Consider the following 25,686-nt stretch of genomic DNA (forward strand, 5'->3'; position numbering starts at 1 on the left):
AAGTCTTGAAGGTGAAGGAACAGGCCATCCCCAAGACCTGTAAGGTGAGTCACTGGCACAGAAGACCAGACTGGCTGAACAAGGAACGTTGGCTGTCTCTCAAGGAAAAAAATAGAATGTACGTAAGGTGGAGGAAGTGGGCAGGACACTCATGAAAACTACAAAAATCTGTAAGGCTATGAAGGGTGGGAATTAGAAAGTCCAAAGACCAGCTAGAAATTAATCTGACCTGCATGGTTAAGAATACCAAGAAAAGCTTTCATAAATACATGAACAATAAAAGAAGGACCAGGGTGATCCCCATCACCAGACAGATGTAGGAAGACTCCTGGGTTGAAACACAGGGATCTGGGAATTAAACTTTACTAGAGATTTACAGTGGCACCTCTCTGCAAGCAGAACGGAGGGAGGGATGCCTTATAACAACCCTGCACATGGCCTGTACAAGGGTGTTTGATGATAGCCACACACAGAAACTGCACACAGAAATTCTTGCTCTGGGCTGGGGATACACAAATGCCTCAGGACATTCCTCTTACCCTTGTTGATTTTCTGATTTTTGCTAAGCCTCTTTCATTGTTTTACTTGAGAAAGAATTGCATCTATAATTCGTAAACTGCCATTAAAAAAACCCAAAACAACCAACCAAACAAATAAACACCCTCCAAAAAACCTAACAAAAAAGCAAAAACCACAAACATGGTAACACGCAGATCTTGAATATATAAAAATTAGAATTGTAACTAATTTGTTTTATCATGCTCTGATCAGATCTGTTGTTATCTCAGACCTTTGTACCCCACGTTGGGCCCAAATAAACACTATTGTGGTTGTTGCTCTGGGTTTGCAAATTACTGTACCCTCAGCACTGAGAATGAGATACAAAACTGGGAAAGCCAGACAAAAATTCTGCAGGTGAACCTCCTGAGGTTCAACAAGACCAAGTGCAGGGTTCAGCACCTGGATCAGAACAATCCTCACCATCAGGACAGGATGGAGGATGAGGTTTTAGAAAGCAGCCCTGCAGAAAAGGACTTGGGGGTGTTGGTGGATGGAAAGCTGGACATGAGCCAACAGTGCACATGTGCAGAAGGCCAGAAGGGCAATCACATCCTGGGCTGCATCAAAAGAAGAGTGTTCAGCAGACTGAGGGATTCTGCCACTTTGCTTTGGTAAAACCTCACCTGGAGTACTGCATCCAGCTCTGGACCCCTCAATAGAGGAAGGACATGGACCTGATGGAATGGGTCCAGATGAGAGCCACGAAAATGATCACGGGGCTGGAACACCTCCCCTGAGAAGACAGAGTACGCGAGCTGGGGGTGTTCAGTCTGGAGAAAAGAAGGCTCCAGAGACACTTTGCAGTACTAAACGGGCCATAGAGGAATGCTGGAGAAGGACTGTTTGCAAGGACAAGGAGTGATAGGATGAGGGGCAATGGGTTTAAGTTAGAGACGAGTAGATTTGGATTAGATATTAGGAAAAAGTTCTTTACCATAAGAGAAGCAGAAAAAAAGTAACAGGATGTCCATGGAGATGGTTGAGGCCTCATCCCTGGAGATATTCAAGGGGAGGCTTGAGAAGGCTCTGGGACACTGTTGGGAAACTGTCTGCAAGAAAACAGACATGTGAGCAATCCTGACTATTTAGCTTTAGCTAGAGTAAACTAAGGGCCTTGAGACCCAGTTGCAAGGTTACTGAAAGATGAGCTATGGGAAAAAGATAAGGGAGCTGGCAGTAGAAAAGAAGAAATAACAGGATAATGAGGAAGCCAGCAGAAGTTCTGTGAGAACAGAATTTGTGTCCGAGATATAGCCACCTGCAAGATATCGTTATATAAACAAAGGCTCTATATCAAGCGAGTGTCCACTGTTAATAAACGACTTCACTTTAACCATATTGGTGACTGCGTGTCGTCCTTTAAGCCTCCGCGGATTTTTTCCCACATTTGGCGCCCGAACAGGGACCCTCTCGCTGTTGCTTCCAGGAGCGATGAAGACAGCTGGAATGAGAGGGTAGCGAGAAAGCCGACCGAAGGAACGGTGCGGCAGGAGCGGAGAAGCCAGTCGAAAGGAGACTGCTGCCCCGGCGGTCTATGTAGCTGGTGCCCGGCTACGGAACGAAAGAGGTACCTCGAAATTGAAGAATCTTGCCAAGGAAAAGGTGAGCGGCTGGGGAGGAGATGGGGTCTACACTCTCTAAAGAAGAAGAGGCAGTAGTTAAGCTCCTCCAATGTATTGTCTCTAAGAGAGGTTTATCACATGAAGGCAGGACCTTACGTGAATTACTGAAATGGGCACGGGATAGAGACTTGATCCCCTCGATGGGTACCGTTTTTGAGTTACCTATTTGGGAAGCCATAGGTACTGCTCTATGGGATAAAATTAACGATGGAGATAAGGAGGCACGACGCTTAGCCACACTCTGGAAATTGATTAGAGAAACCTTAAAAGAAACGAAAAGTGAAAGAGTAGCAGCCTCAGCGTTTGCTGCCTTAACACCTGATCTACCAATACCGATGAATGCTCAAAATATGGACTTGACCTCTAGGCAGTTATTTGAGACACCTAAGGTGCCCCCACCAGCACCTGAAGGGACTATACTGATTCAAGCTCAGCCAACTGTGCCATTTGACCCTGGAGGGTCAGATGAAAAGCAAAAATGGGACTGAGAAGCAAAATGAAAAGCGACCGAAAACACCACCAGAATTGTCAGAGGACCCAGAGGGAGAGAAGCCGGAGAACACAGGCAAGGAACCTTGGAATGCAAACCCCCCCCTCCTGTCCACCTGCCACGGCTCCCAAACACTCTGCCACCGCTGCCTTCCTCTCCACCTCCAATACCTGATTTATCTTCTTGACCACAGTTGCCATCAATTAATCCTCTTCTTCACCTGTCAACACCATCAGTGCCTGCTATAGAGCAACAACCAAGGAAAGAACTGGGACTCAGAGACAAGCAACTCAGGGAACTGCTGAAGAAACTGAAAGAACTGGAGACCAAGGATGAGTATATCCCTGAAAAAAACCTAGTTTTTTGCTCCGGGGAACACCCTGAACAACCCAGGGGCACTAATCCAATTTTATCCCCTGATCTGTTCCCTATCCCTGCTCCTACTTCCCTTAACCCTTTAACACCCACTGCTCCACCTCTTCCAGATCCAACAGGGGGAGGGGAGGGTGGTGGAGGGGATAGTGTGTGGGGGGGGGGAAGGTGGAATCAACAATTGCAATTTCATCATAAATGGCAGATGCTGTGTGAAAATGAAGCTGTGATTCCTAGACAGAACACCGATGCATTATACAGAGTGCAAGCACAAATGTTACTTGGTGCTTGTCCTTTTGTATGTGCAGATTTGCAGGCATGGTTTCAAACTGAAGTGTTACAACTTTCACAAGAATTGGCGTATAAAGCTTTGTAAACTGTGCATGATCCTGCACAAGCAACTCCCTCTTTTACAAATATTAAATGAGGGAGTGGAGCCATATCCAAAATTTGTGGATCACTTATATTCAGTGGTAATATCACATCCCGACTTGACAGAAGAGATGAAAACAAATTTTTTTATGTGTCAGCATATGACAATGCTAATGAAAAAAACTAAACGTGCATTAGGACTACTCCCAAAAGGTGCTACAGCAGCCCAATTGTTAGAAGCTTCTGAGCAAATGCTAGAAGCAGATAAAGCTGCTTAAGGACCATCATTGCAATATGGTTCTCAATATTGATTTATATTGTGGTGCATGGTCCACTGGTGTTTCATACAGAGACAAAAAACAAACAAACAAACAAAAAAAACCAAAACAACAACAACAACAAAAAAAAAACTTGGTAATTACACTTGAGTTTTGGTTTGGGAAATTGTACCACTTCTTTTAATTTTAGGCTAACTTCATTAGATTTTATGAGAATGAGTATGCCTTTTCAGAGCCCGAGAGTTGCTGCGGGGAGTGAGAGCTGCTCCTCGTACAGAGAGCACCCCAACTCCTGCCTCCGCAGCCGCTTCTCGCCCCCCCGCACACAAGGGCACAACTCAGATGTGGCCGGTGAGCATTGCCAGTGTATCTGTTGCAGCTGCTGTCTCTACCCCCACTGACACTGCTGCTGCTCAAAAAATGAGCCCTGATGCAGACACCACAGCAAAAAAAAAAAAAAAAAAAGGGGGGGGGGAAAGTGCATGCCTTTGCTGTCTTTGTTTATTAGGCCTTTTTGAGCCTCAATTTGGCATCCATGGAGGAAACCAGGACTCCACTGTGCCGTGACCCGGGAGGGGTCTGGGGACGCTTTTGGGGCCCCCTGACCAATTTTTGTCGGATAAAGCCTCCTCTACCCTCTTGGTTCTATGCACCAGTGGACACCAGACCTTCCTCATAATAAAAAGGTATTTAAGTCCTTCCATTGCAGTGTGAAATGTGCTTTTCATATTGTATTGATAATAGGTTCTTGTTAATGTTGTAATTCATGTGATCGTTTATATGTTGATTATGGGATCCCTTGTCTATGTGTTGATTGTTGATTGTACTATTCTGTTGCACTGCTAAGTAGATGAACTTAACTTCTGGTATTTTAACACAGATGCTAAAAGATGTTGATAGTGTCAGACATGCAGTTTTACAATATCATGCTGCCACTGACTTTTTATTATTAGCTTTTAGGTTATGTTTGTGAAGACTTTGATGGAGTGTATTTGCATGAATTTATCTGATCATTCAGAGTCAATTCACAACCAAAAACGATTGATTAAGATAACATGAAAAATTAACTCTTGCATATATTGGGTTAAATGAATGGTTAAATCACTTAAGGATATAGGGATAGCTTAGAGATTTAATTAGACAAGGTTTATCAATTATATTTGTTATTATTGGTTTTGATGCTTTCGTATTATTAGTATGTTGTTTATGGCAATGTATTATTAGCATGTTATCTCACGTGATGAAGTCAGGATTGCTCAAAAACAAAAAGGGGGATATGTTGGGAAACTGTCTGGAAGAAAACAAACATGTGAGCAATCCTGACTATTTAGCTTTAGCTAGAGTAAACTAAGGGCCTTAAGACCCAGTTGCAAGGTTACTGAAAGATGAGCTATGGGAAAAAGATAAGGGAGCTGGCAGCAGAAAAGAAGAAATAACAGGATAATGAGGAAGCCAGCAGAAGTTCTGTGAGAACAGAATTTGTGTCCAAGATATAGCCACCTGAAAGATATCGTTATATAAACAAAGGCTCTATATAAAGCGAGTGTCCACTGTTAATAAACGACTTCACTTTAACCATATTGGTGACTGCGTGTCGTCCTTTAAGCCTCCGCGGATTTTTTCCCACAGGACACCTGATCTTGTTGAGGGTGTCCCCGGTTAGTGCAGGGGAGTTGGACTATATGACACTGAGATGTCCCTATTAACCAAAATTCTTTTGTAATTTTCTGATTCTACAATCGTCAGCCACCTTAGTAGCCATGGAGAGTGCCCAGAGCTCTCCCAAGATGGGGTTTGGAAGCCCCAATCGGTTTGATGGGCCAAGGCTAAGTGCTGTGGAGACTGTGAGCAGTAGAGGAGAATCATGGGAGTGCCTGAAGGGTGGGTTTGGGCATGGTGGAGCTTTTCTTCACAGTGGGAAACAGCTTGGGCAAGAAAGAATGGCCCAAAGTGCAGCTAGGGATGCCTGGAGTGGAGAGCAGAAGAAAGAAATGTCACTGCAAGGGCAATGCTGGGGAACACCACAGCCCCCAGAAGGAGCCTGGATCAGCCCAAGGCTCTGTGTGCCAAGGCAGAGGCAGGGAGGACACAGAGATGTCAGGAGAGGAAGGGGACAGCAAGGCGGGGCAGGCGGGTGAAGGAGCAGAGCCTGCAGGGCAAGAGGCACAGGGGATGGGACAGCCCAGGACAGACTGTGGTGGAGATGAGAGAGGGAAAAGCTGTGGAAAAGCTGGAGGCACACTTGGCAGAGCCAGTCTCTCCACGCCTTTGCTGATGGCTCTTGTCTCTGTCCCTGATGGCCATGGGGAGAAAAGTGGAGCTTCCAGCAGCACTGGGGCTCAGGGTCTCCTTGTCCATGTGCAGGAGGCTGGGAGGTGCCGTGCCATAGTCCTGCCCTTGGCATTGCCCATCTCTACATGCCAGTGCTGCCAGGAGAGCCCTGAGGGCTGAGGGAGGGACAGGATCTCCTTCCCTTGACAGGGCCTGGGGCTCAGGGCTGGCACCTTTGGGGAATGAGCTCAGGGCTGGGCCCTTTGCAGTCCTGACACACAGCCAGGCTTCCTCAGCACCAGAGCCACCTGCACCTTCCTTTTCCCCACCTGTCATCACTGCCTCCTGCTTCCTGCTCCCCCCCCACCCTGCAGGGGACACTTTCTCAGGGCTGTCCCTCAGGGGGACCCAGGCACACGGCAACAAACTTCGGAAACTTTGGACTTGGACTCTGCCTTGGACTTTCATGTGGAGAAAGAAGCTTCTGCAGCTTCCTCTCCTTGCCTCTTGAGCAATTGTCATGGGCTCAGCATCAACCCCCCAGAGGGCTCATTACAGCTGTGAGCTGGGCTCCTGGGATGGAGGGAGCTGCTGGCAAGTGGGCAGTGCTGCAGAGAGACAGCTCTGGGCAGGAGCAGCTCCTCTGCAGAGCACAGCAGGGCTGAGGGCACTGCCAGGGTATATGGAGGAGATGAGCAAGGCAGAGAAAGCTTCAAGGGGGTGAAGATGGAGGGGATGAGTGCCAGCTGAGTGGAGGAGAACCTTCCCAGCTTCTGACATGGTGAGTGTCTGGTGCAGGGCAGTGAAGCTGGTGCAGTTGCTGGATGCATCTCCTAAAGCTGCAGAGCCAGAGCTGCTGGGAGCTGTAAGGGGGGAAGGGGCTGGAGGTGGAAGGGGAATTGTGAAGAGGAGTGAGGGTGTGTGTGCAGGCAGGGGTGCCCAGGGCTGTCCTTCAGAGCAGGGTCCTGCAGCCCAGGGGCTGTGTGCTGGGGCAGGGACTCTGCTGCCTGCCTGCCAGGGGCAGCTCAGCCTGCCTGGGGATCTCCCTGGTGCTGGCAGAAGCTGTGGCTGGCAGGAGACAGGGAGCACAGGGCAGGGTCCTGGTGCTGCTGAGAGAGGGATGAATTGCTCAGGGCTGCTCACAGCTCCAGCTGATGCCCAGAATATTTCTCAGGGGATTTTTCAGGAGTCCCTTCAGGGCAGGGCTTTCCTGCTCCTGGCTGGGCTCTCCTCAGGCTCTGCTTCCACTTGTCTCTCCAGGACATGGAAAGCTCTTTCTGCACTCTGCAGAAGGCACACAGACCCCAGTTCTCCTCATCCCTTGTCTGAGCTGCTCCTGAGCCCCTGCACAGCCAGAGATGCCCCTGGACAGGTCCGGCTGCTGCCAGGAGGGGTCTGTAGGGCAGAGCTGAGCACTCAGTGGGTGGGATGGGGGCTGTGAGCACTGACAGGGAGGAGAGCTGGGGACAGAGAAGCTGCTCTGCTTCCACTTGTGTCTGCCTCAGCTTGGTAGGATGGAAATTCTGCTGTTCAGGGGAGAGCAGGGGCTGAGACTCCTCAAGCATCACCTGGAGGGAGACTGGGAACCTCGAGAAGTGCCTCCACCCAGCACACCCCAGCAGCTCAGCTCAGCCTCCCCTTTCCATTGTCCTCAGGGGGTGTGTGCCCTGTTCTTTAGGCCCTGCACCCCCTGAGTGGCTGCAAGACAGAGCTGGGCACCCAGGGTCTGGGCTGGGCTCTATGAGCAGGGGCAGGAAGGGAGATGGGGCCAAGGAACCAGCTCCTGGCTGGGGCACCTCCAGGCAGCAGATGTATCCATGGAAGGGTGTCCATCTTCCCTCTGCCATCTGGACCTCTGGGCAATGCCCTCTGTGAGGCTGGGGAGGAGCTGACCCTCCCTTCATCAGACCAGTTCCCCCTTCTCTGCATGCAGCCACAGACAATACTCTTGCCTTGCTCTGCTCTCCCCAAGTGCAGCAGAAATGCTGAGGGTTTGAGACATCCATGAACATTCCCCAGGAGAGATGGGGAGAGCTGGAATTAGAATCCAAACCTCTCTGAAATTACCGTTTTCCAGCCGAGCTCTTCAGCACTGAGAACGCAGGTGCTGATGACCCCTTTTGTTTAGCACTACTTTGATAAGACACAGTTGACCACGGGTGCTTTTCCCTGACCTCCTGATCCCTTGGGCTAACAGCTGCAGAGCCAATCTGACTCTGTAGCACCCATCACACAGAGCTTCTGTTCCTCACTACACAGTCAGGCAGCAGTAGTCAGACATCCAACCATAGAGCCGAAGGAAGATCTGATAGAAAAGTGTCTGTGTCTATGGTAGAAAAAGAAGATATGGACTTTGTCTTTGGTTTACCAGGCAAGTTTCCTGGAATTAAGAGATGTATTTAAGAAAATCTTCCTTGATTTCTCCCTGTTTTTTTCTTATGGCAGAGCAGTATCCCCTGAGGCAGCAGATGTCCAACAGCAGCTCCATCAGCCAGTTCCTCCTCCTGGCATTTGCAGACAGGCGGGAGCTGCAGCTCTTGCACTTCTGGCTCTTCCTGGGCATCTACCTGCAGAGTTTTATCTCCTGACCATCATGTCCTACGACGGCTACGTGGCCATCTGCAAACCCCTGCACTACTGGACCCTCCTGGGCAGCAGAGCTTGTGTCCACATGGCAGCAGCTGCCTGGGGCACTGGGTTTCTCACTGCTCTGCTGCACACAGCCAATACATTTTCCCTGCCCCTCTGCCAGGGCAATGCCCTGGGCCAGTTCTTCTGTAAAACCCCCCAGATCCTCAAGCTCTCCTACTCACACTCCTACCTCAGGGAAATTTGGTTTTCTGTAGTCAGTATCTGTTTGGCTTTTGGTAGTTTTGTATTCATACTGGTGTCCTATGTGGAGATCTTCAGGGCTGTGCTGAGGATCCCCTCTGAGCAGGGAAGGCACAAAGCCTTTTCCACGGTCCTCCCTCACCTGGCTGTGGTCTCCCTGTTCATCATCACAGCCATCTTTGCCCACCTGAAGCCCCTCTCCATCTCCTCCCCATCCCTGGACATGGTGGTGTCATTTCTGTACTCGGTGGTTCCTCCAGCAGTGAACCCCCTGACCTACATCATGAGGAACCAGGAGCTCAAGGATTCCATCAGGAAACTGTCTCCATTGACATTTTTCATCAATGAGAAATTCACCACCATTCTCCAGAAATTACTCCCACAAGAGCTGATTCCCTTTTTTTGTTTGTTGGTTTGGTTGTTTTTTGTTGGTTTTTTTTCATAACCACTGCATTTATCATTACTGTTTTTGTTACTGTCATTCATGGTTATGTTCCTACAATAGTGTTTAGGCTTGTATTTCTAAAACTGAGAAATATCCCTGCTTTGTCTCACCTGGTTCCGTTATACAATTTGTTCTTACTCAAGTACTAAGAGTCCTTGATTTTCCATTAACTAAAACCATCTGGTCTGCTTGACATCCTGTCTGTCTTATGTTTCACTTGACTCACTCAGGATGGTGTCACTTTCAAACTCCGTGAGGGTGCACTTGATCCCACTCTCTGTGGGATCTGTTACAGCTTGCTGTAACAGAGGTGCCTCCAGGAGCAGAACTCAGGGGGATATCTGTTACCTGCCTCACCCCTCCCCTTCTCAGTTATGGAATTTCTGCTGTGTGGCTTCTCTGATGCACTGATGCCCTCACAATGCTTGCTGGCCAGAAGGTCTCCAGAGGGCCAGGCAGGCTGCTGCAGTGGCAGTGACCTCATCCTTGTCACCATTCCAGCCACCTCCCCTTGGCCTCTCCCCTTTCCCTCTGCCCCATCTTGTCTCTGCTGGCAAGAGTGGGTTTGTGATGGACATTTTGTCCCCACGGTGCCCAGCTGCTGACCCATCTGGCTCCTGGAGCAGAAGTGACCTCACAAGCAGCATCAGCATTTGTGTCCCCTGTGCCCGTCTCTACCCATTCCCTCCCCTGACTCCTCATCTCTGCTGAACCCCACATCCAGTAGCCAAACCCATCCCTTTTCCTGGCTTTGCCCTCTCCCTGCCCCATGCCTGGACAGAGCCAGGCTGGAACATGGCACCTTTCGGCTTTGCAGGGCTTCTGCCTGTCACGGTTTAACACTGGCCCGGCGATTAAACCGAGTGACAGATGCTCTCTATTTATCTCTCTCTCCTCCTTGATAAGAAAGAAGAGAGAATAAGGGAGAGAGACTTATGGGTTGGAGGCTAAACCAATCAACTTTAATGAAACAATAATGCTATATATATAAATATACAAGAGAATGAATATCAGATTCCTTCCCCCTTTCCCCCAACAATTCTCACGCAAACCAAGGCTGCAGGGCAGCCCTGGGAAAGTCCAGGCTGGACACACAGGAGGCAGGAACACAGGCAGACAAACGGACTGGAGGTGTAGGCTGGCACGGATCAGGACCACAGGCAGATGAATGGATGGGATCCTTCCAAGATGCCGGGTGAAGGCAGGCAGGCAGGCAAGCAACCGGGGAGGGCAGCAGGGAGGGCAGCAGGGAGGGCAGCAGGGAGGGCAGCAGGGAGGGCAGCAGGGAGGGCAGCAGGGAGGGCAGCAGGGAGGGCAGCAGGGAGGGCAGCAGGGAGGGCAGCCAGGGAGGCAGCCAGGGAGGCGAGCAAGCAGGGCCGCAGGCAACCAGCCAGGGAAGCAACCAGGCAGGCCAGCAAGCAGGGCCGCAGGCAGCCAGCCAGGAAGGCAACCAGGCAGGCCAGCAAGCAGGGCCGCAGGCAGCCAGCCAGGGAGGCAGCAAGCAGGGCCGCAGGCAGCCAGCCAGGGAGGCCAGCAAGCAGGGCCGCAGGCAGCCAGCCAGGGAGGCAGCCAGGTAGGCCAGGAGCTTCTGCTGGTCTTTTATAGTGCTACAGGTGAGACGAATTAGCTGTTAAGGGGGGTGGTACCCAGCACTTCTGCTGGTGATCTCAGGTGAGCCCGATCAGCTGGTAAGGGTGTGGCTGGGTCCTCGTGATCCCCCAACTCCATACCGAGGATGGCGCACATGGGATGGAATACTCCATTTGAGAAACTTGCTGTCAACCTCAGCAAGTTCAACCATCTACAAGAAACTTAGAAAAATCACCTTTATCCTGGCCCAAACCAGGACACTGCCTCACTACTGCCACAAAGTCAGTGCTGAGATCAGGATCTGTGGTGGGGAGCAGACCCCAGACAGAAATAACCCTGGGGAACAGCAGAGGGGCCCTGGGGGCTCCTATGCTGGTTTGGCAAGGGAGGGCTTCTCTCCATTCACCCAAGGGATCTGCTGGTCCCAAAATGCATTTGGTGTTTCAAGCTGTCCCTGGAAGAGGTCCCATGAGGTCAATCTGCACTTCTGCCCAGGGGCCTTCAATGTGGAGATGCTGGAGTGGGGCTTCTACTGCAGTGTAACCTGCAGTGGTCATGCTGCAAGAGAGACAGCTCCTCCACCAGCAATCTGCATGGAAGACCACCACTCACTGTCCTTTCATCTGCTCAGCATGTTTGCCTTAGCTCAATGATGGGCTTGATTAGGTCTCCTTCAGTATTTTGAATCACAGAATCATGGCACCACTTTGTTTGAAAAAGATCTTTTTTTTCCCCCTCAGTTCCAACAGTTGATTCATCATGTTGCATAATCCACCACTAAACCATGTCCCTCAATACTTCCTCTACATGGTGTTAAACACCTTACAGGATGGTGACTCCACCACTTCCCTGGGCAGCCTGTTCCACCCCTTGGCCATTTTCACTAAGGAAATTGTTCCTAAAGTACCCTCTAAACCTCCCCCTGGTGGACCTTGGGGCCATTTCCTCTTGCTTTGTTTCTTTTTACTAGGGAGAAGACACAAACCCCTGTCTCCCACCACCTTTCAGGGATTTACAGAGGAAGAAGATGTCCTCTCAGCCTTCTTTTCTCTAGTCTGAACTCCTCTAATTCCTTCACCTGTTCCTCATCAGACTTGTGTTCCAGAACCTTCCGCAGCTCCATTGCCCTTCTCTGAACACACTCAATGTCCTTCTTGTTTTGAATATCCTAAAACCCGAGGATTTTGACCTGAGGATTCAAGGTGCAGCCTCATCAGTGTCCAGCACAGGTAGACAATCCCTGCCCTACTCCTGCTAGCCACACCATTGCTGACACAAGCCAGGATGCTGGTGGCATTGGCCACCTGGGCACACACTGGCTCATACTTAGTTGCTGTTGACAAACTGTTGGGGAATGTTAGAGAGGTTTGGAGAATGTTGGAGAATATTCCTGAATATTCTCGAAGAGGTAGGAGGTACGACCCCTTTGCTATGCCCAACCCCATGTTTGGGAGGCCAATTAGATCGGCCCATACTCCGGTGCTACCTGCACCAGGGATTCGCTGTGCTACAGGTAAACACACCGGGTGTCCAATAAAAAGTTATGTTGGTGGCTGGGGTGTGGTCACGGAAGCACTATATAAGCAAAAGTTGCTGCGCAATAAACCAGAAGTTCGTTTATCAACCATATTGGTTGCACGCATTTTCTTTGCCGCTCCCGCAACTGGCGCCCGAACCGTGCTACAGGCCCTGAACAATCAGAAAGTCTGAAGAGCCTTGAAAAAGTCTGAAAAGTTTCGAAATCAACAGGCAAATCCTGCGGAAGACCGATCTTCACTAGGGACGCCTGGTGGAGGACCAAACCATCGATAGCACCAATCACAGCTCGGCAGGTAAAACCGCTGAAACCAAAAAACTTGGCTGGGAACGGGGCTCCAAGAAAGCACCGAAAAGGCAATGTTTCGGATGGCAATAAATTCCTCTCGACGCAGGCGTAGAGAGGTGATTCGCAACTTAAAGAAAAATGAATGAGTTTGTTTGCTGGTGGGGAAGGGCTACCGGTTCTTAGTTATAAAAAGTTGTAAAAAGCCCATAAAAGGCTCGGATTAAGGCTGCACCAAAATAATAAAGGGATAGTTAAGCGCGCAGAAAATAGAGAACGAAGTAGCCCTAGACTTTCTATATTTCTATTTTATTCTAGACCTTTTTATTAGTTTCTTATAGAAACGTGCCATAAAAGATGTGGATTTTAGAAAAGATCCGGCGGCGCTTGTAGCATACGGCCGCACATATCAGTTTTTTACTGACCCTGCTAACTTATTTGATGAGAAAGAATAGAAAAGCTTAGGAGATATTTTGTGATATAAGGTAATAGAAGAGGATAAGACAGCTCGTAAGTTAATGAAACCGTAGCATACAATGATTACTTGCTTGCACCGTTATCAGACAGAGAAGAAAATCGCCGCTGTAGCTTCGGCAACCTTAAAAGGGCAGCCGATACCAGATTTGCATCAATTAGGAGTTGATTATGATCCCTGTCCCCCAACGGGAGACGAAATAGTTGTACAGCTTGCTCAAAATTTCCAGTGAAGTTCCGACGCAACTCGCTGCCCCCCCCCTCCCCCCCCCTCCCTCTGATGTGGCCTGTGCCGGCCATCTTGAGCCATGTGGCTCGGGATGTGCGGACGGGACGGAAGTGACCACTTGCAGAGCCGGAAGCGGACTGAATCAGAGTCCGGAAACCCTATGTCCCGCGTCATCCGGCGAGGGTGGCTCCAGGGCTGGTCCCGACCTCCATTGGGCCCCGCCCTTGGCCCCACCCCTACACCGTACATCATCCGACGGGGACGTTCCCGGCCCGCAGCACCCCTCCTCCTCCCAGTCCTCCCTCCCTCCTCCCCCCAGCCCTCCCTCCCTCCCTCCTCCGCCCGCCCTCCCTCCCTCTCCCCCCCCCTCCCTCCCCCCCCCCCCTCCCGCCGCAAGCAGCCGCTTTTCAGAAATAAAAGCCTGCTGCACAGCACTACCGCACCTTAACAATTAATTGATCACAAATCCATGAGCAGGCCCTTAATAATAAAGATTATGATTTTTCCTCAGTTTTAGATACCCTGCCACAAGTTTTCCCGATCATATATACAAAAGCTAATCAGGGAAATGTGGAGTTGCAGTATCACTCTTTAAATTAGAAATTGCTAACACAATTAAGAACTACCATAAATGAATGCGAGTTGCATGGTGAACCAATTAAGTAAATGATAAGTTATATCTGGGGCTCAGGACTGTTGCCCCCAGAGGACATAAAAGGAATTATGAAAATGATCATGACTCAATCACCTTTACTGCTATGGCGAGCCCACTGGCAAACATTATGTCACAGATTCGTAAACATTTCTAGAGAACAAAATGACCCCCTGTATGGGATAACAATAAATCAATTTATGAGTTGTGGACTATATGCTAATTTTGAGGCACAAGCAAGATTAGGCCTACATATAATAAGAGAGTTTATGAGATTTGTGAGAGAAGCTATAAGTAAAGTTCGAACTACATCAGTTGTCCCATCTCATATGTCAATTAAGCAAGGCACAGATGAGCCATTCTCACAGTTTGTAGATAAACTCACTGATGCCATCAACCAGACTTGTGTACCAGATCAAATGAAAACTACATTGCTCCGTCAGTGTATCCTAGACAATAGCAATACTCCCACGAAAAATATAATTTCCTCCATGCCATCAGAAGCATCAATTGAGGAGATGCTGGAACAGTTATCTAGAGTACCAGTAGGGACTCAGGCAATGCTAATTGAGGCAATAAAAGATGTAGGGAAAGGTATGGTGCAAGCCCAGCAGCAAGCTCTTGTAGCCCAACAACAAGCCTTTTTAGCCCAACAGCAAGCACACCAGCAAGCTCTTGCAATCCAGCACCAAGCCTTAGCAGCCTTAGCCCCGTTACGTCCTGCCGACGCCAGACAGCCACAACGATCAACCGACAAATGTTTTTGCTGTGGACACACTGGACATCTTCGAAGGCATTGTCACAAAGCTACAGTCCGGTGTCAACACTGTAATACGAACACTTATGCTACCGAAGTCTGCAGATACCAGGGAAATGGATCAAGGAGCGCGAGGAGCCACGGCACAAAGACCCCAACTGCGGCTCTAGTGTGGACCCTTTCGAACAACAGCAACCAGCCACTTCCACTACTCCCCTCCAGCAACCAGCCACTTCCACTCCCTTCCAACAATCAGCTACCCCCACCTACCTCCAGCAATCATCCACCCGCACTTCCTTTCAGCAACCAGCCATCCCTACCTCCCTTCGACAACCAGCCAGTTTCCACTTCCCTTCAACAATTCCAGCCACCCACCTCCCTTCAACCAGCAACCAGTGGAAGCCTTGGACTGGACCTGGCAACCGCAGTAGATGTGACTCGCAGTGACATCAAGCCCCAAAAGATCCCTACGGGTATCACCAATCCAGTGAAATGTCAAGAAAAACCATGTGGACCCCTTTTATTAAGACAGTCGTCTGCTGGACTTAAGAGTTTGTTTGTTTTGCCAGGAGTAATAGACAGTGACTATACTAGAAAAATTTGTATTGTAGCTATGACTTGGACACCACCTATGGTAATTCTAAAAGGAACTCGAGTTGCCCAGCTAGTCCTGACACAACAATTAACTGATGCAGCAGCCGTTTCTTCAATTCATCACCATCATGCCCACAAACGTACAGGCCCCTGTTGGTCGAGACATACTAAGTCAGATCGGAGCACGCCTGATCACAAGAGACCATTTTTATTGGCAGTCACTCCTTGGGCTTTCTCGATCCCATTGACATGGTTATCATCACAGCCAATATGGATCAAGCAGTGGCCGCTGAAGCGAGAAAGCCTCAGACAAGCACACATCTTAGTACAGGAACAGCTAAAGCAAGGGCACATACAACCATCAACTAGCCCTTGGAATACTCCAATCTTCGTAATTAAAAAGAAGTCTGACAGGTACCGTTTACTACATGATTTACATGCAGTTAATTCCCAGATGGAAGCAATGGGAGCTTTTCAGCCCGGAACGCCTAACCCCGCGATGCTTCCAGAGCGTTGGCATCTACTTATAGTAGACCTAAAAGACTGCTTCTTCATCATACACGTACACCCACAAGACACAAAGCAATTTGCATTCACACTCCCAGCCCTTAACAGAGAAGCCCCTGCTTCACGATTTGAGTGCGCAGTGCTCCCACAGGACATGGAAAACAGCCCAACTTTGTGTCAATTGTTTGTAGATGCAGCATTATTGCCAGTACGGCAAGCATGGCCAGATGCCTTAATTTATCATTACATGGATGACATCCTAATAGCACAACAAGACCCATTTACCGAGCAGCAAGAGCATTTTTTAACACAACAGCTAAGTCACCAGGGACTCCAATTAGCACCTGAAAAGATACAACGTACGCCACCATGGAAGTACCTAGGATGGCATATTACTGAGTCACAAGTTAGACCTCAAAAAGCTGCTCTCCATTTGACTCTTAATACCTTACATGATGTACAACGATTCCTAGGGGATGTTCAATGGTTACGCCCTGTGATCGGTATAACAAACGATCATCTAGAACCGTTACGACCATTTCTTAAAGACACCGATCCTGCCTCCCCTGTTACTCTTTTGGCAGCTCAACAACAGGCCATAACTGAAATTGGCCTGACAATATCTCAGCGCTCCGTGGATCGCCATGATGTAAACTTACCCATAGACTTAACCATCCTTACGGGTAAACAACATTTACTTGGAGCTCTCACGCAGTCCAAAAAGAAAAAGGGGGAGACTAGGTCTGCTGATATCCGTGTCTTAGAATGGATCTTCGGACCACTACAGCCAAAAACTACAATCCAAACAAAGATTGAGGTATTGGCCCTTCTAATTTGTAAAGGCCGAACCCGTATTATACAAATTACTGGAGATGAACCTAGCACAATTTATCTTCCAATGAAGCAAGGAGAGTTGGACTGGTATTTGCAGCACTCTCCAGACCTACAGTCAAGTCTCCTAGAAGCACCGCAAGCCATTGATCTCTCTCCGTTGCGATCTACTGTGTTAAAGTGGATGTCCCTGCATGAATGGATTCCAGTTCCAAAACGATCTGAGGAACCCCTTCAAAATGCACTAACGGTTTTTACCGATGCAGGAAAACGTTCACAACCAGCCGCAGTGACTTGGCAAGATAAGGAGCAATGGTGCCATGAACTCCTGTCCTCACAAGAGGACGATACCCTACAGACTCTAGAGTTGGCAGCCATTGTTTACGCCTTTTCACGTTGGTTGAATGTGCGCCTTAATGTTGTTTCAGACTCCCTATATGCTGTGGGAGTTGTACAGCGAATTGAGGACGCATATCTCAAAGACGTCGCAAACTGGCAATTAAATGACTTATTTCGTCAGCTGCGGACTGCCATACAACAGAGAGATCAACCTTATGCTATCATTCATATTCAGAGTCGCCAATGGTCTGACGGCCTAGGAGAAGGCAATGCCCGAACAGACAGATTGTTTTCGCTATCTATACCCATGGACGAATTTACTAAGGCAAGGAATGCGCATGCTACCTTCCACCAGAACGCCAGAGGACTCCATCGTCACTTCCAGATTTCCATGGATGAGGCCAGAGGCATTGTAAAAGCCTGCCCACAGTGTAACCAAAAGGGACTTGGTCTCGGCCTCAGAGTTAATCCCCAAGATCTTGGTCCAAATGAAAGATGGCAAGTGGATGTCACTCATGTACCAGAATTTGGAAGGCTTAAACATGCTCATGTTACTATTGATACTTATAGTCATTTTGTCTGGGCTACAGCTCAGTTTGGTGAGAAAGCGTTGCAAGTGATGCGACTTCTCATCCTTTGTTTCGCTGTCATGGGTGTGTCAGAGCAGATAAAGACTGATAGTAAACCGGCATATACTAGCGACAAGTTAGCTCGATTTTTTCAACAGTAGGGAATCAGGCACATTACAGGCATTCCCCACTCGCCAACAGGTCAAGCTATAGTAGAGAGGGCAAATCAAACATTAAAAGACTACCTGACGAAATTCACAGATTTACAAGACCCACAGGAGCAATTATCAAAGACTCTATTTGTCTTGAATTATCTGTGTACATTCAGGGACCAAAAGATAGCCCAACAAGCGGACTCTTCAGAAGCCCCTACAGTGACCTACAGAGACCCCACCACGGGTATATGGCAAAGACCAGCAGAGGTTAAATATTCAGGCAAAAGTCACGTGTGTTTCCACCCTTACAGGTACCTTGTAGGTTCCCAGCAAGCGGACCCAGCCAGCACCTGCTCCGCCAAATTTGAAAGCATAAGCTCAAGAGCAGAGACAACCGTATTAAGTGCTCAACATGTTCAAAGATAGAAACTGCCGTGTCGACTTCATCATAGGTTTCATTGTCATTTTAAACTTTGATTGTTTTGCCTTCATGAACTTCGACCCTTGACAGAATGTCTGGGTTACCCTTGTGCGTCAGCTTAACACCACTTCCTTTTGTGCCAGTCTATGACACCAACCAACCAACCAACTTATCAACCAAAAAAAAAAAAAAAAAAAAACAAAAAACAAACAAAAAAAAAAAACCAAAAAAAAAACCAAAACCCACCCCAAGAAAAACCCCACCCCAATCGCCTTCTGTTACATATTTGGTTGGTGTACCAGCCTCTGAAGAGACGTGGCCAATGTTTCAAGCACTAATGAACCACACACAAGTGCAATTTCACACCGAGAGTCTATGTTCCACCAAGGCCAGTCTAGTTGCGTGCTTAAGTGACTACGACACTTGGGTTAGTGGTCTGCCCGCTGGGCCCAATCCCCAAGAATTGTGCCTTATAGACTCTCTAAATGCCACTTATTGTCTCTGGATGAGTAGCTTGTCCACTGATTGCACAGAAGTCATGAGGAGACAATGCGCTACTACCAATGTTTTCCCAATGGGCAATTTCAGCCAGTGGTGCAACTACACCCTCTGTGGTGCTACTAACCCATCGCCTGGGACACAGCTTCCTAGGAAATTACAATCAGGGTACTTTTTAATTTGCGGAGATTGGGCATGGTTAGGTATACCATCCCGTCCCGTTGGAGGGCCTTGCACCTTTGGTCAACTGAGCTTAGCTATGCCTCACACACACCCGAACAGTACCCGTCGTGTGCGGTGGAAGCGAGGCCTGGCCTAAATACTAGCGCAGGGATGTGATGATGATGTTAACCTTTGGTCCAAATGGCAGGTGATTGTTCTATTTTTTGCCGGGAGCAGCTGCCGCTCGTGCACATCGGAACCTGAAGAAGTTGAGTTGTTGGGTGGTAAAGTATGCTAGTGATACTAGTAAGGTATTATCTGAATTAGCTGATGATTTATCTTCTGTACAACATGCAGTATTAGAAAATACAGCTGCTATTGATTTTTGTTTTTAGCTCATGGCCATGGTTATGAAGATTTTGATGGTAAGTGTGGTATGAACTTGAGTGATCACTCTAAATTGATACATAAGTAGATACAACAGTTAGTAGAACATACTCAAAATATCAAGCAAGATGTAGTATTTTTTGGTATAGTTGAATTAGTCAATTGGTTTGGCCTCACCAGATGGCCTCAAGGTTTATGTAAGATTGGTTTACTCGTACTTTGTATTATATTGATAATTGTAATGTGTTTTAGTTGTATGTTAGTGATACTTAAGAAGTTATTTGCCAAAGCTGTTAATATTATGAAAAAGATAAAGGTTTTGTTGAAGAATGGTTTGAGGTACAAGGACATGGACCTCTATTAAGTACTAAAAGGTTGTGAATAGTTACATAACAAGTATATTAAGAAGTTACAAGATTAATCAAAAAGAAAAAGAGAAAAAGAAAAAGGACATAGTACATAGTAAAACTAATACATACTGCTTTTTTAAAAAAAAAAAAAAACAAAACAAAACAACAACAAAAAAAAAAAAAAAAAAAAAAAAAAAACAAAAAACACAACAAACCAGACTTCGCCCGTTATGAATGTAGTAATTGAATGTTGCAATCTTAAATTTAACACAATTCGGCAACTATGAAGGTCCTAGGACTCCGTTATGCTATGAGCCGGTGGGACCTGGAGACGCTTATAGGGGCCCCCCGACAACATTTCGTCGGATAAGTCTCTCCTATCCTTCTTTTGGCTCTCTGCACTAGTGGACACCAGACCTTCCTAATATTGTACAGAGCTCTGTTAAAGAGTGTGTGAGTATGAATGATTGTATGAAATAGAGACATGTTATTAATGCGAAGTCGATTCTTACTTTATGAAGACAATGAAATCTGTTTGATAACTTGTTAACCAATTTGTTTGATTCATTAATAGAGTGGTTTGAATAGTTTTTTTTGATTATTTCAAAAGGGCATTATAACATTGAATGTATCAATCTATTTGATTCATTAATTAAGTGGTTTGAGTAGTTTCTAGATTGTTTTAAAAAGGCACTGTATTATTGAATGTATCCTTAAGTTTTGCACGTTTTTGTTATTTGCACTGTATTTGTTTGAAAATTAGCACTGCAAAATTTTAAACCAAACATGGGCTTGTGCAAAAAGAAAAGGGGGGATATGTTGGGGAATGTTAGAGAGGTTTGGAGAATGTTGGAGAATATTCCTGAATATTCTCGAAGAGGTAGGAGGTACGACCCCTTTGCTATGCCCAACCCCATGTTTGGGAGGCCAATTAGATCGGCCCATACTCCGGTGCTACCTGCACCAGGGATTCGCTGTGCTACAGGTAAACACACCGGGTGTCCAATAAAAAGTTATGTTGGTGGCTGGGGTGTGGTCACGGAAGCACTATATAAGCAAAAGTTGCTGCGCAATAAACCAGAAGTTCGTTTATCAACCATATTGGTTGCACGCATTTTCTTTGCCGCTCCCGCAACAAACATCCCCAGGTCCTTTTCCATTGGTACTTTCCAGAGAACAGTGAGGTTCAGGTAGATCTGGACCGGCGAGATAAAGGTGAATTATTTTGGATCTTGGTGGGCCCATCAAACCCATAAGGAATAGATAAAATACTAAGATGGGGTCCTGAGGGAGGGGTTGACTGAGCATGGACACTCTTGAACAGCTGATCCATAATCGTGAAACATCTGCAGTAATCAAGCTATGATACCTATCCCTATGAAAAAAAAGGAATTTGATACAGCTAATCAAATGTCACTGTCTTTTCAAATTGCCTTAGCAGATTACCTTGGAGAGATACAGTTCAACTTGCTGAGCCACAAATTGTTACAGTCCCTGCAAGAGTTAACAATCCAGGGTTCTTCTATTTTCTCAACTGTACCACCAGACAGAGCTCCTACTCTATTCCTGGAAGGATCTGCTCGCTCACACAAAGCAGTGGTAGCTTGGCATGATTCTGCTTCAGACCAATGGCCATCACATGTCGTGCTATAGGAAGGATCAGCACAGGTCACAGAAATGTGTGCAGTGATAGAAGCCTTTTGATTATTTTCAGCTTCAGGGAATCAAAGCTCACAAACATTTCAGCACTCTGATTGCCTCCTTAGCCAAATCTGTCATTGTGTTTCCAGGGATGAAAGTCCCAGGTGGGACATGAAAGCAATCTGGGTTGTGAGTGTGAGAAGTAAAGTTGCTCACACAGTGTCAGACCACAGGGATCTTCTATCACTCCTTCTCTAAAATGAAAATCATAAGACAATCTGTTAAAATATATTTAAAAATAAAACCAAAAACCACAAAACTACCACAAACAGTTTTCATTAATCACAGTATGAAATGTTCCTCCTTAACTACAGTGGGAAAACCTCTCCAATTAGCTGTACAAGTCTGGAAGATGTGAAGAATATCCCATGGAGAGCCATGGCCCTTTAGTGCTCTCTGCATTTCAATGAGCCCCAGGGTGTGTTTGGTGCTGAGTCCATCATCATCACGTGCTGAAAGATGAATAAACAAACTGCACCATAAGTCAGAATGGAACCTGAAAGTACCTTGAAGCATTGATTGGCCCCACTGAGGGCCATCACTGCCAGAGCCTCCCCATGGTCTTGTTAGAGCAGATCACTGGAGGCCATGATTGCAGGGAGGCAAAGATTCTGTAAAGGTGGCTCTGAAAGCAAGGATTTTTAATTATTTATTTATGTATTAATGAATCCGTGTGGCCAAACTCTGGACCCTGGCAATGAGAAGGCAGATCCCATCCCAAACTTGTGGTTCAGGACTCTTCCTGGGGAGAGTGGAGTATGAAAATGAGTAATAACAAAAAAATCTGACACATCCTGACCTGCCCAAGAAGGGGAAAGAAAGTCCAGAGCCTCAGGACAAAATTACTCCCAGTTGATCATGGTGGTTGAGGCAGCTGCCATGTCTGAGGTGACAAAGCCCTTGGTCCTGTTGGGCCTTTCAGCCTTCCAGAGCCCTTGGCCTCCTCTCCTGCAGGTTGCCCTACACTGTCCATGCCTGCAGCTCCTTCTGTAAACTGCTTTAAAAAGGCTTTAAACTGAAGGACAAGGAGGGAGGAACTCAAGATGGCAATGATCACCCCACCATCACCACTACAACTGATCTGGGATTAAACCAGGCCTACTGACTCCAGAAGTCCAGACTGGATTTTCCCAGGGCTACCCTTGAGTCTTGGTGGTAACGTGACACTTATTGGGGATGGGGGGGTAGGAACATGGTACCATTTTTCTGTATATTTGTATATATTTAGTAATTTTTCTTTTTTTTCATTACTGTTTCATTAAAGATGTTTAGTTTAGTTTCCAACCCATAAGTCTCTCTCCCTTATTCTCTCTCCTTTCTTTATCAGGGTGGGGAGGGGCATTAACAGAGAGCTTCTGTCATTCAGTTAATTGCCAGCCCAGCATTAAAATCTGACAGATTTATTGGTGCCCAACGTGAGGCTTAAGCTAATTAGCTGGAGACCAGTTGAAATATCAACTCATTTACATGAATAGTTTGAATTTTGACTTCAGTGGAAGGATACCCAGATGGCTACGCTGAGTAATAATCAATCTATTTTCTTTGGAAATTTCACAGGGTTGGAAATCAAACCAATCATGCTGTACCTTTGGTACTCAGGGTATGTGATCTGTGGCTTTTTATCTGGGATTAGTGTTCCTCTGTGGTTCATTCCTGATAAGAGCTGCTTACAAACCGTAGTTGTGATATGGTCTTCAACAGTGTGGTACATGGCACAGTGTTTTTTTCACACACCCAGGAGAGGTTATAGCTCATTAATATGTTACTACAATGAATGTCACTACTTGGTATTTTTCTGCCCAATACTCAAGGCTGTAACCAAGATAAGTTGTGGGGAGCTGTGGGGAGTGCTCCTTTCCTTCACTGCCACCTCTCTTGCAGGTATCTTGCAGGCCTGTCTCAAGGCCAGGCTGTTGCCTACTTGGGATGTTTTTCCCAAGAATTAGAACTTGTTTTTTTCTACTTCTTACTTGTTCACTGCTATGTGAGCCCTATTATTCAGTGTCTTTTCCCCCAAATCCTTATTTTTTTGAATTACTAAATGGCTTTAGGGATGTGTGGTCTGTGCTCCCCTCTCCACTGGCTCCTGCTGCCCTGTCACTTGTATGGGGGGGATCCTCGTCTCCCCTCTGTCCCCCTGGCACTGGGCTGTCCTGGCTCTGCCTGCTGCCCAGAGGTGCCTGGCTCTCCTGTCCCTGAGCTGGGCTCTCCTGGCTGCCAGGCTGGGCTTGGCTCTCCCCTGCATGCTGGCAGAGCTCTCCTCCCTCCTAACATGGGTCCGGCTCTCCCTGCTCCTGGGCTGGGCTCTCCATGCTCCCAGGCTGGGCTCGGCTCTTCCCACTCCTGCCTCAGCTCCGGCCCTCCCCACATCCCGCTGCAGCTCTCCCTGCTCCCCAAAGGGGCCACCTCTCCCCGCTCCTTGGCCAGGCCAAGCCCAAGGTTGGCCGGGGACAGTCTGAGCCGCTGCCCCATGTCCTGCAGCAGCCCGGCCGCCCGCTGCCGGTACCAGAGCTCCCTGCCAGTCTCCAGCCTGGCGCAGCGCCAGGGGCTGTGGTCCAGCTGCTGGCGGCTGAAGCCGTGCCACCAGCCCTGCCACCCTCCCAGGCCTCCATGGCCATCTGCACCCAGGCAGGGACACAGGGACACCCTGAGGGCCGGACGCAGGGCAGGGCACTGGAGAGGAGCCAGGGAGCCAGCACTGGCCCTGCTTCCCCCTGCCTGTTCTGATGCACAGCGCTTGCTTGGGGGGCAGGGGTCCCAACGTTCCAAACCCCCCACCCCTCCCAGGACCCCCATCATCCCTCGGGACCCCTCAGGGCCCTGCTTGGGCTTCTCCCATCATCTGAGATCCTTTCAACATTCCCATATGCAAAAGTGCCACATCAGCACCTGCCAAGGGGGGTGTGGGGACTGTGTGCAGAAAGGGGAAAGGGTGTGCAAGGCCTCGGGTGTGCAAGGGCCAAGGGGCATGCAAGGGCCAAGGGGCGTACAAGGGTGTTTACACAAAGCCCCCTGCAAAGGCCACGTCTGCAGCAGGGCAGGGGTGTGCAAGGCTTTGCCTGTGCAGAGGGGTGCGCAGAGGCCCTGTGTGCAAAGCCGAGGGGCAGCGCATAGCTCAGGTGTGCACGGCTGCGCACCGGGGCCACGTGTGCCAGAGACGAGGCGTGCAAGAGGCATGCAGCCGCAGGCAAAGGCCCGATGTGTGCCGGGGTGTGCAGAAACTGGCTGTGCCTGCCAGGGCTCTTCAAGGTTGCTCACCACTCTTCACCTGGGAGCTGCTGAAGGAGTGAGTGCTCCTTGATGTCCTTCAGCCGCTCCCTCAGCTGCACAGCTCAGGCAGTGCCACAGTGTGGCTCCTGCCCTTCTGCAGGTGGAGGCCTTCAGCCCCAAGGCTGCCACCTTGGTGCTGCCCATGGTCTTCAACTCCAGCTGACGGTGCTTCTGCTCACTGAAGATCTGCTGTGGGGATGGGAGGGGAAATGTCAGTGCCCTGGGGACACCACCTTGTATGGAAAAAGCAAAAATAATTGAGATTGAATCCTTGTATATAAAATATAATTGACATTGTATCCTTGTATTAATCATTATAATCATCATTTATCAAAAATAATTGACTTGATGCTTTGAAAGAGAGCATGTTAAAGAAACCCTCCCAACTACACCCTGGACTCTGGCCCAGTCCTGGTCACAGGTGGTCAGGAGATGACCCAGATGTTTCCACATAGTGCAATATGCAAAGTCCTCCTGACTTGCAGGGTGTTTGGTATAGAGGGCTGGACCTCCTTGCAGGGATTTTGGATGCCTCCCCTACGCACCATGTAGGATTTTCCCCCTTGCAGGGAAGGGTTCTCCAAATCCTCACTGTAAATCGTCCTTGAGAAGTTGTGGATGCTGGAAGTGTTGAAGGGCAGGTCAGGTTGGTCTTGGAACAACCTGGGCTGGTGGAAGGTGTCCCTGCCCATGAGACTCGATGATCTTCAAGGTTCCTCCAACCCATTCCATGGAATCCTCCTGCCCAGTGTCTGGTTCAGGTACGCCCAGGTCCCACCTGTGGTTTTACCCCAGGTCCTGGAGGTGCCCCTGGCAGCTCTTCCCAGCCCTAGTCCTTTTGGTCACTTTGAGAGCTCAGACTTGTCCCCCCACCTCCCTGACCCCCAGGGTCTGTTGAGCACCTGCCCTAATTACTGAGCTCTGGCAGGCTCAATGGGGCCCATTGAGGTACTTTGATTTTTTTGTCCTGACTTTGAGTTCTGGAAAAATGTCTTCCTTCTTCTCTCAGTATCTGAGGTTCATGCAATGATCCTGAAATATCCTAAAGGCCTGTTTAACTTTTTGTAATTGCTTTTACATCTTCAAAACCTGTAGATCTCATTGGTGTGTTAATTTTTCTTGGTGGAGTAAAGGT

The 25,686-nt window shown here is 48.2% G+C and overlaps 2 protein-coding genes across 2 annotated transcripts in view; both read left to right on the forward strand.

Moving 5' to 3' along the window:
* The window catches only part of LOC139789285 (zinc finger protein 501-like), a 373,834-nt gene that overhangs the window by 307,143 nt on the left and 41,005 nt on the right, over positions 1–25,686 (forward strand).
* On the forward strand, positions 8,542–24,714 carry LOC139789151 (olfactory receptor 14J1-like). Its single transcript, XM_071729675.1, has 3 exons — positions 8,542–9,119; positions 23,681–23,783; positions 24,652–24,714. Exons 1-3 carry the CDS (start codon positions 8,560–8,562, stop codon positions 24,712–24,714), a joined length of 726 nt encoding a protein of 241 aa, XP_071585776.1. The 5' UTR covers positions 8,542–8,559.

The sequence above is a fragment of the Heliangelus exortis genome, chromosome W, assembly GCF_036169615.1.
Source record: "Heliangelus exortis chromosome W, bHelExo1.hap1, whole genome shotgun sequence".
NCBI lineage: Eukaryota > Metazoa > Chordata > Aves > Apodiformes > Trochilidae > Heliangelus > Heliangelus exortis.

Bases quoted from the DNA above. Each gene is read 5' to 3' on its own strand.
- LOC139789151 (XM_071729675.1), top strand. From the start codon at position 8,560: ATGTCCTACGACGGCTACGTGGCCATCTGCAAACCCCTGCACTACTGG. The intron at 9,120-23,680 runs GTCTCCATTGAC...TGCTCCCCAAAG, and splicing joins AAGGATTCCATCAGGAAACT to GGGCCACCTCTCCCCGCTCC. The intron at 23,784-24,651 runs GTACCAGAGCTC...GCCCTTCTGCAG, and splicing joins AGCCCGGCCGCCCGCTGCCG to GTGGAGGCCTTCAGCCCCAA.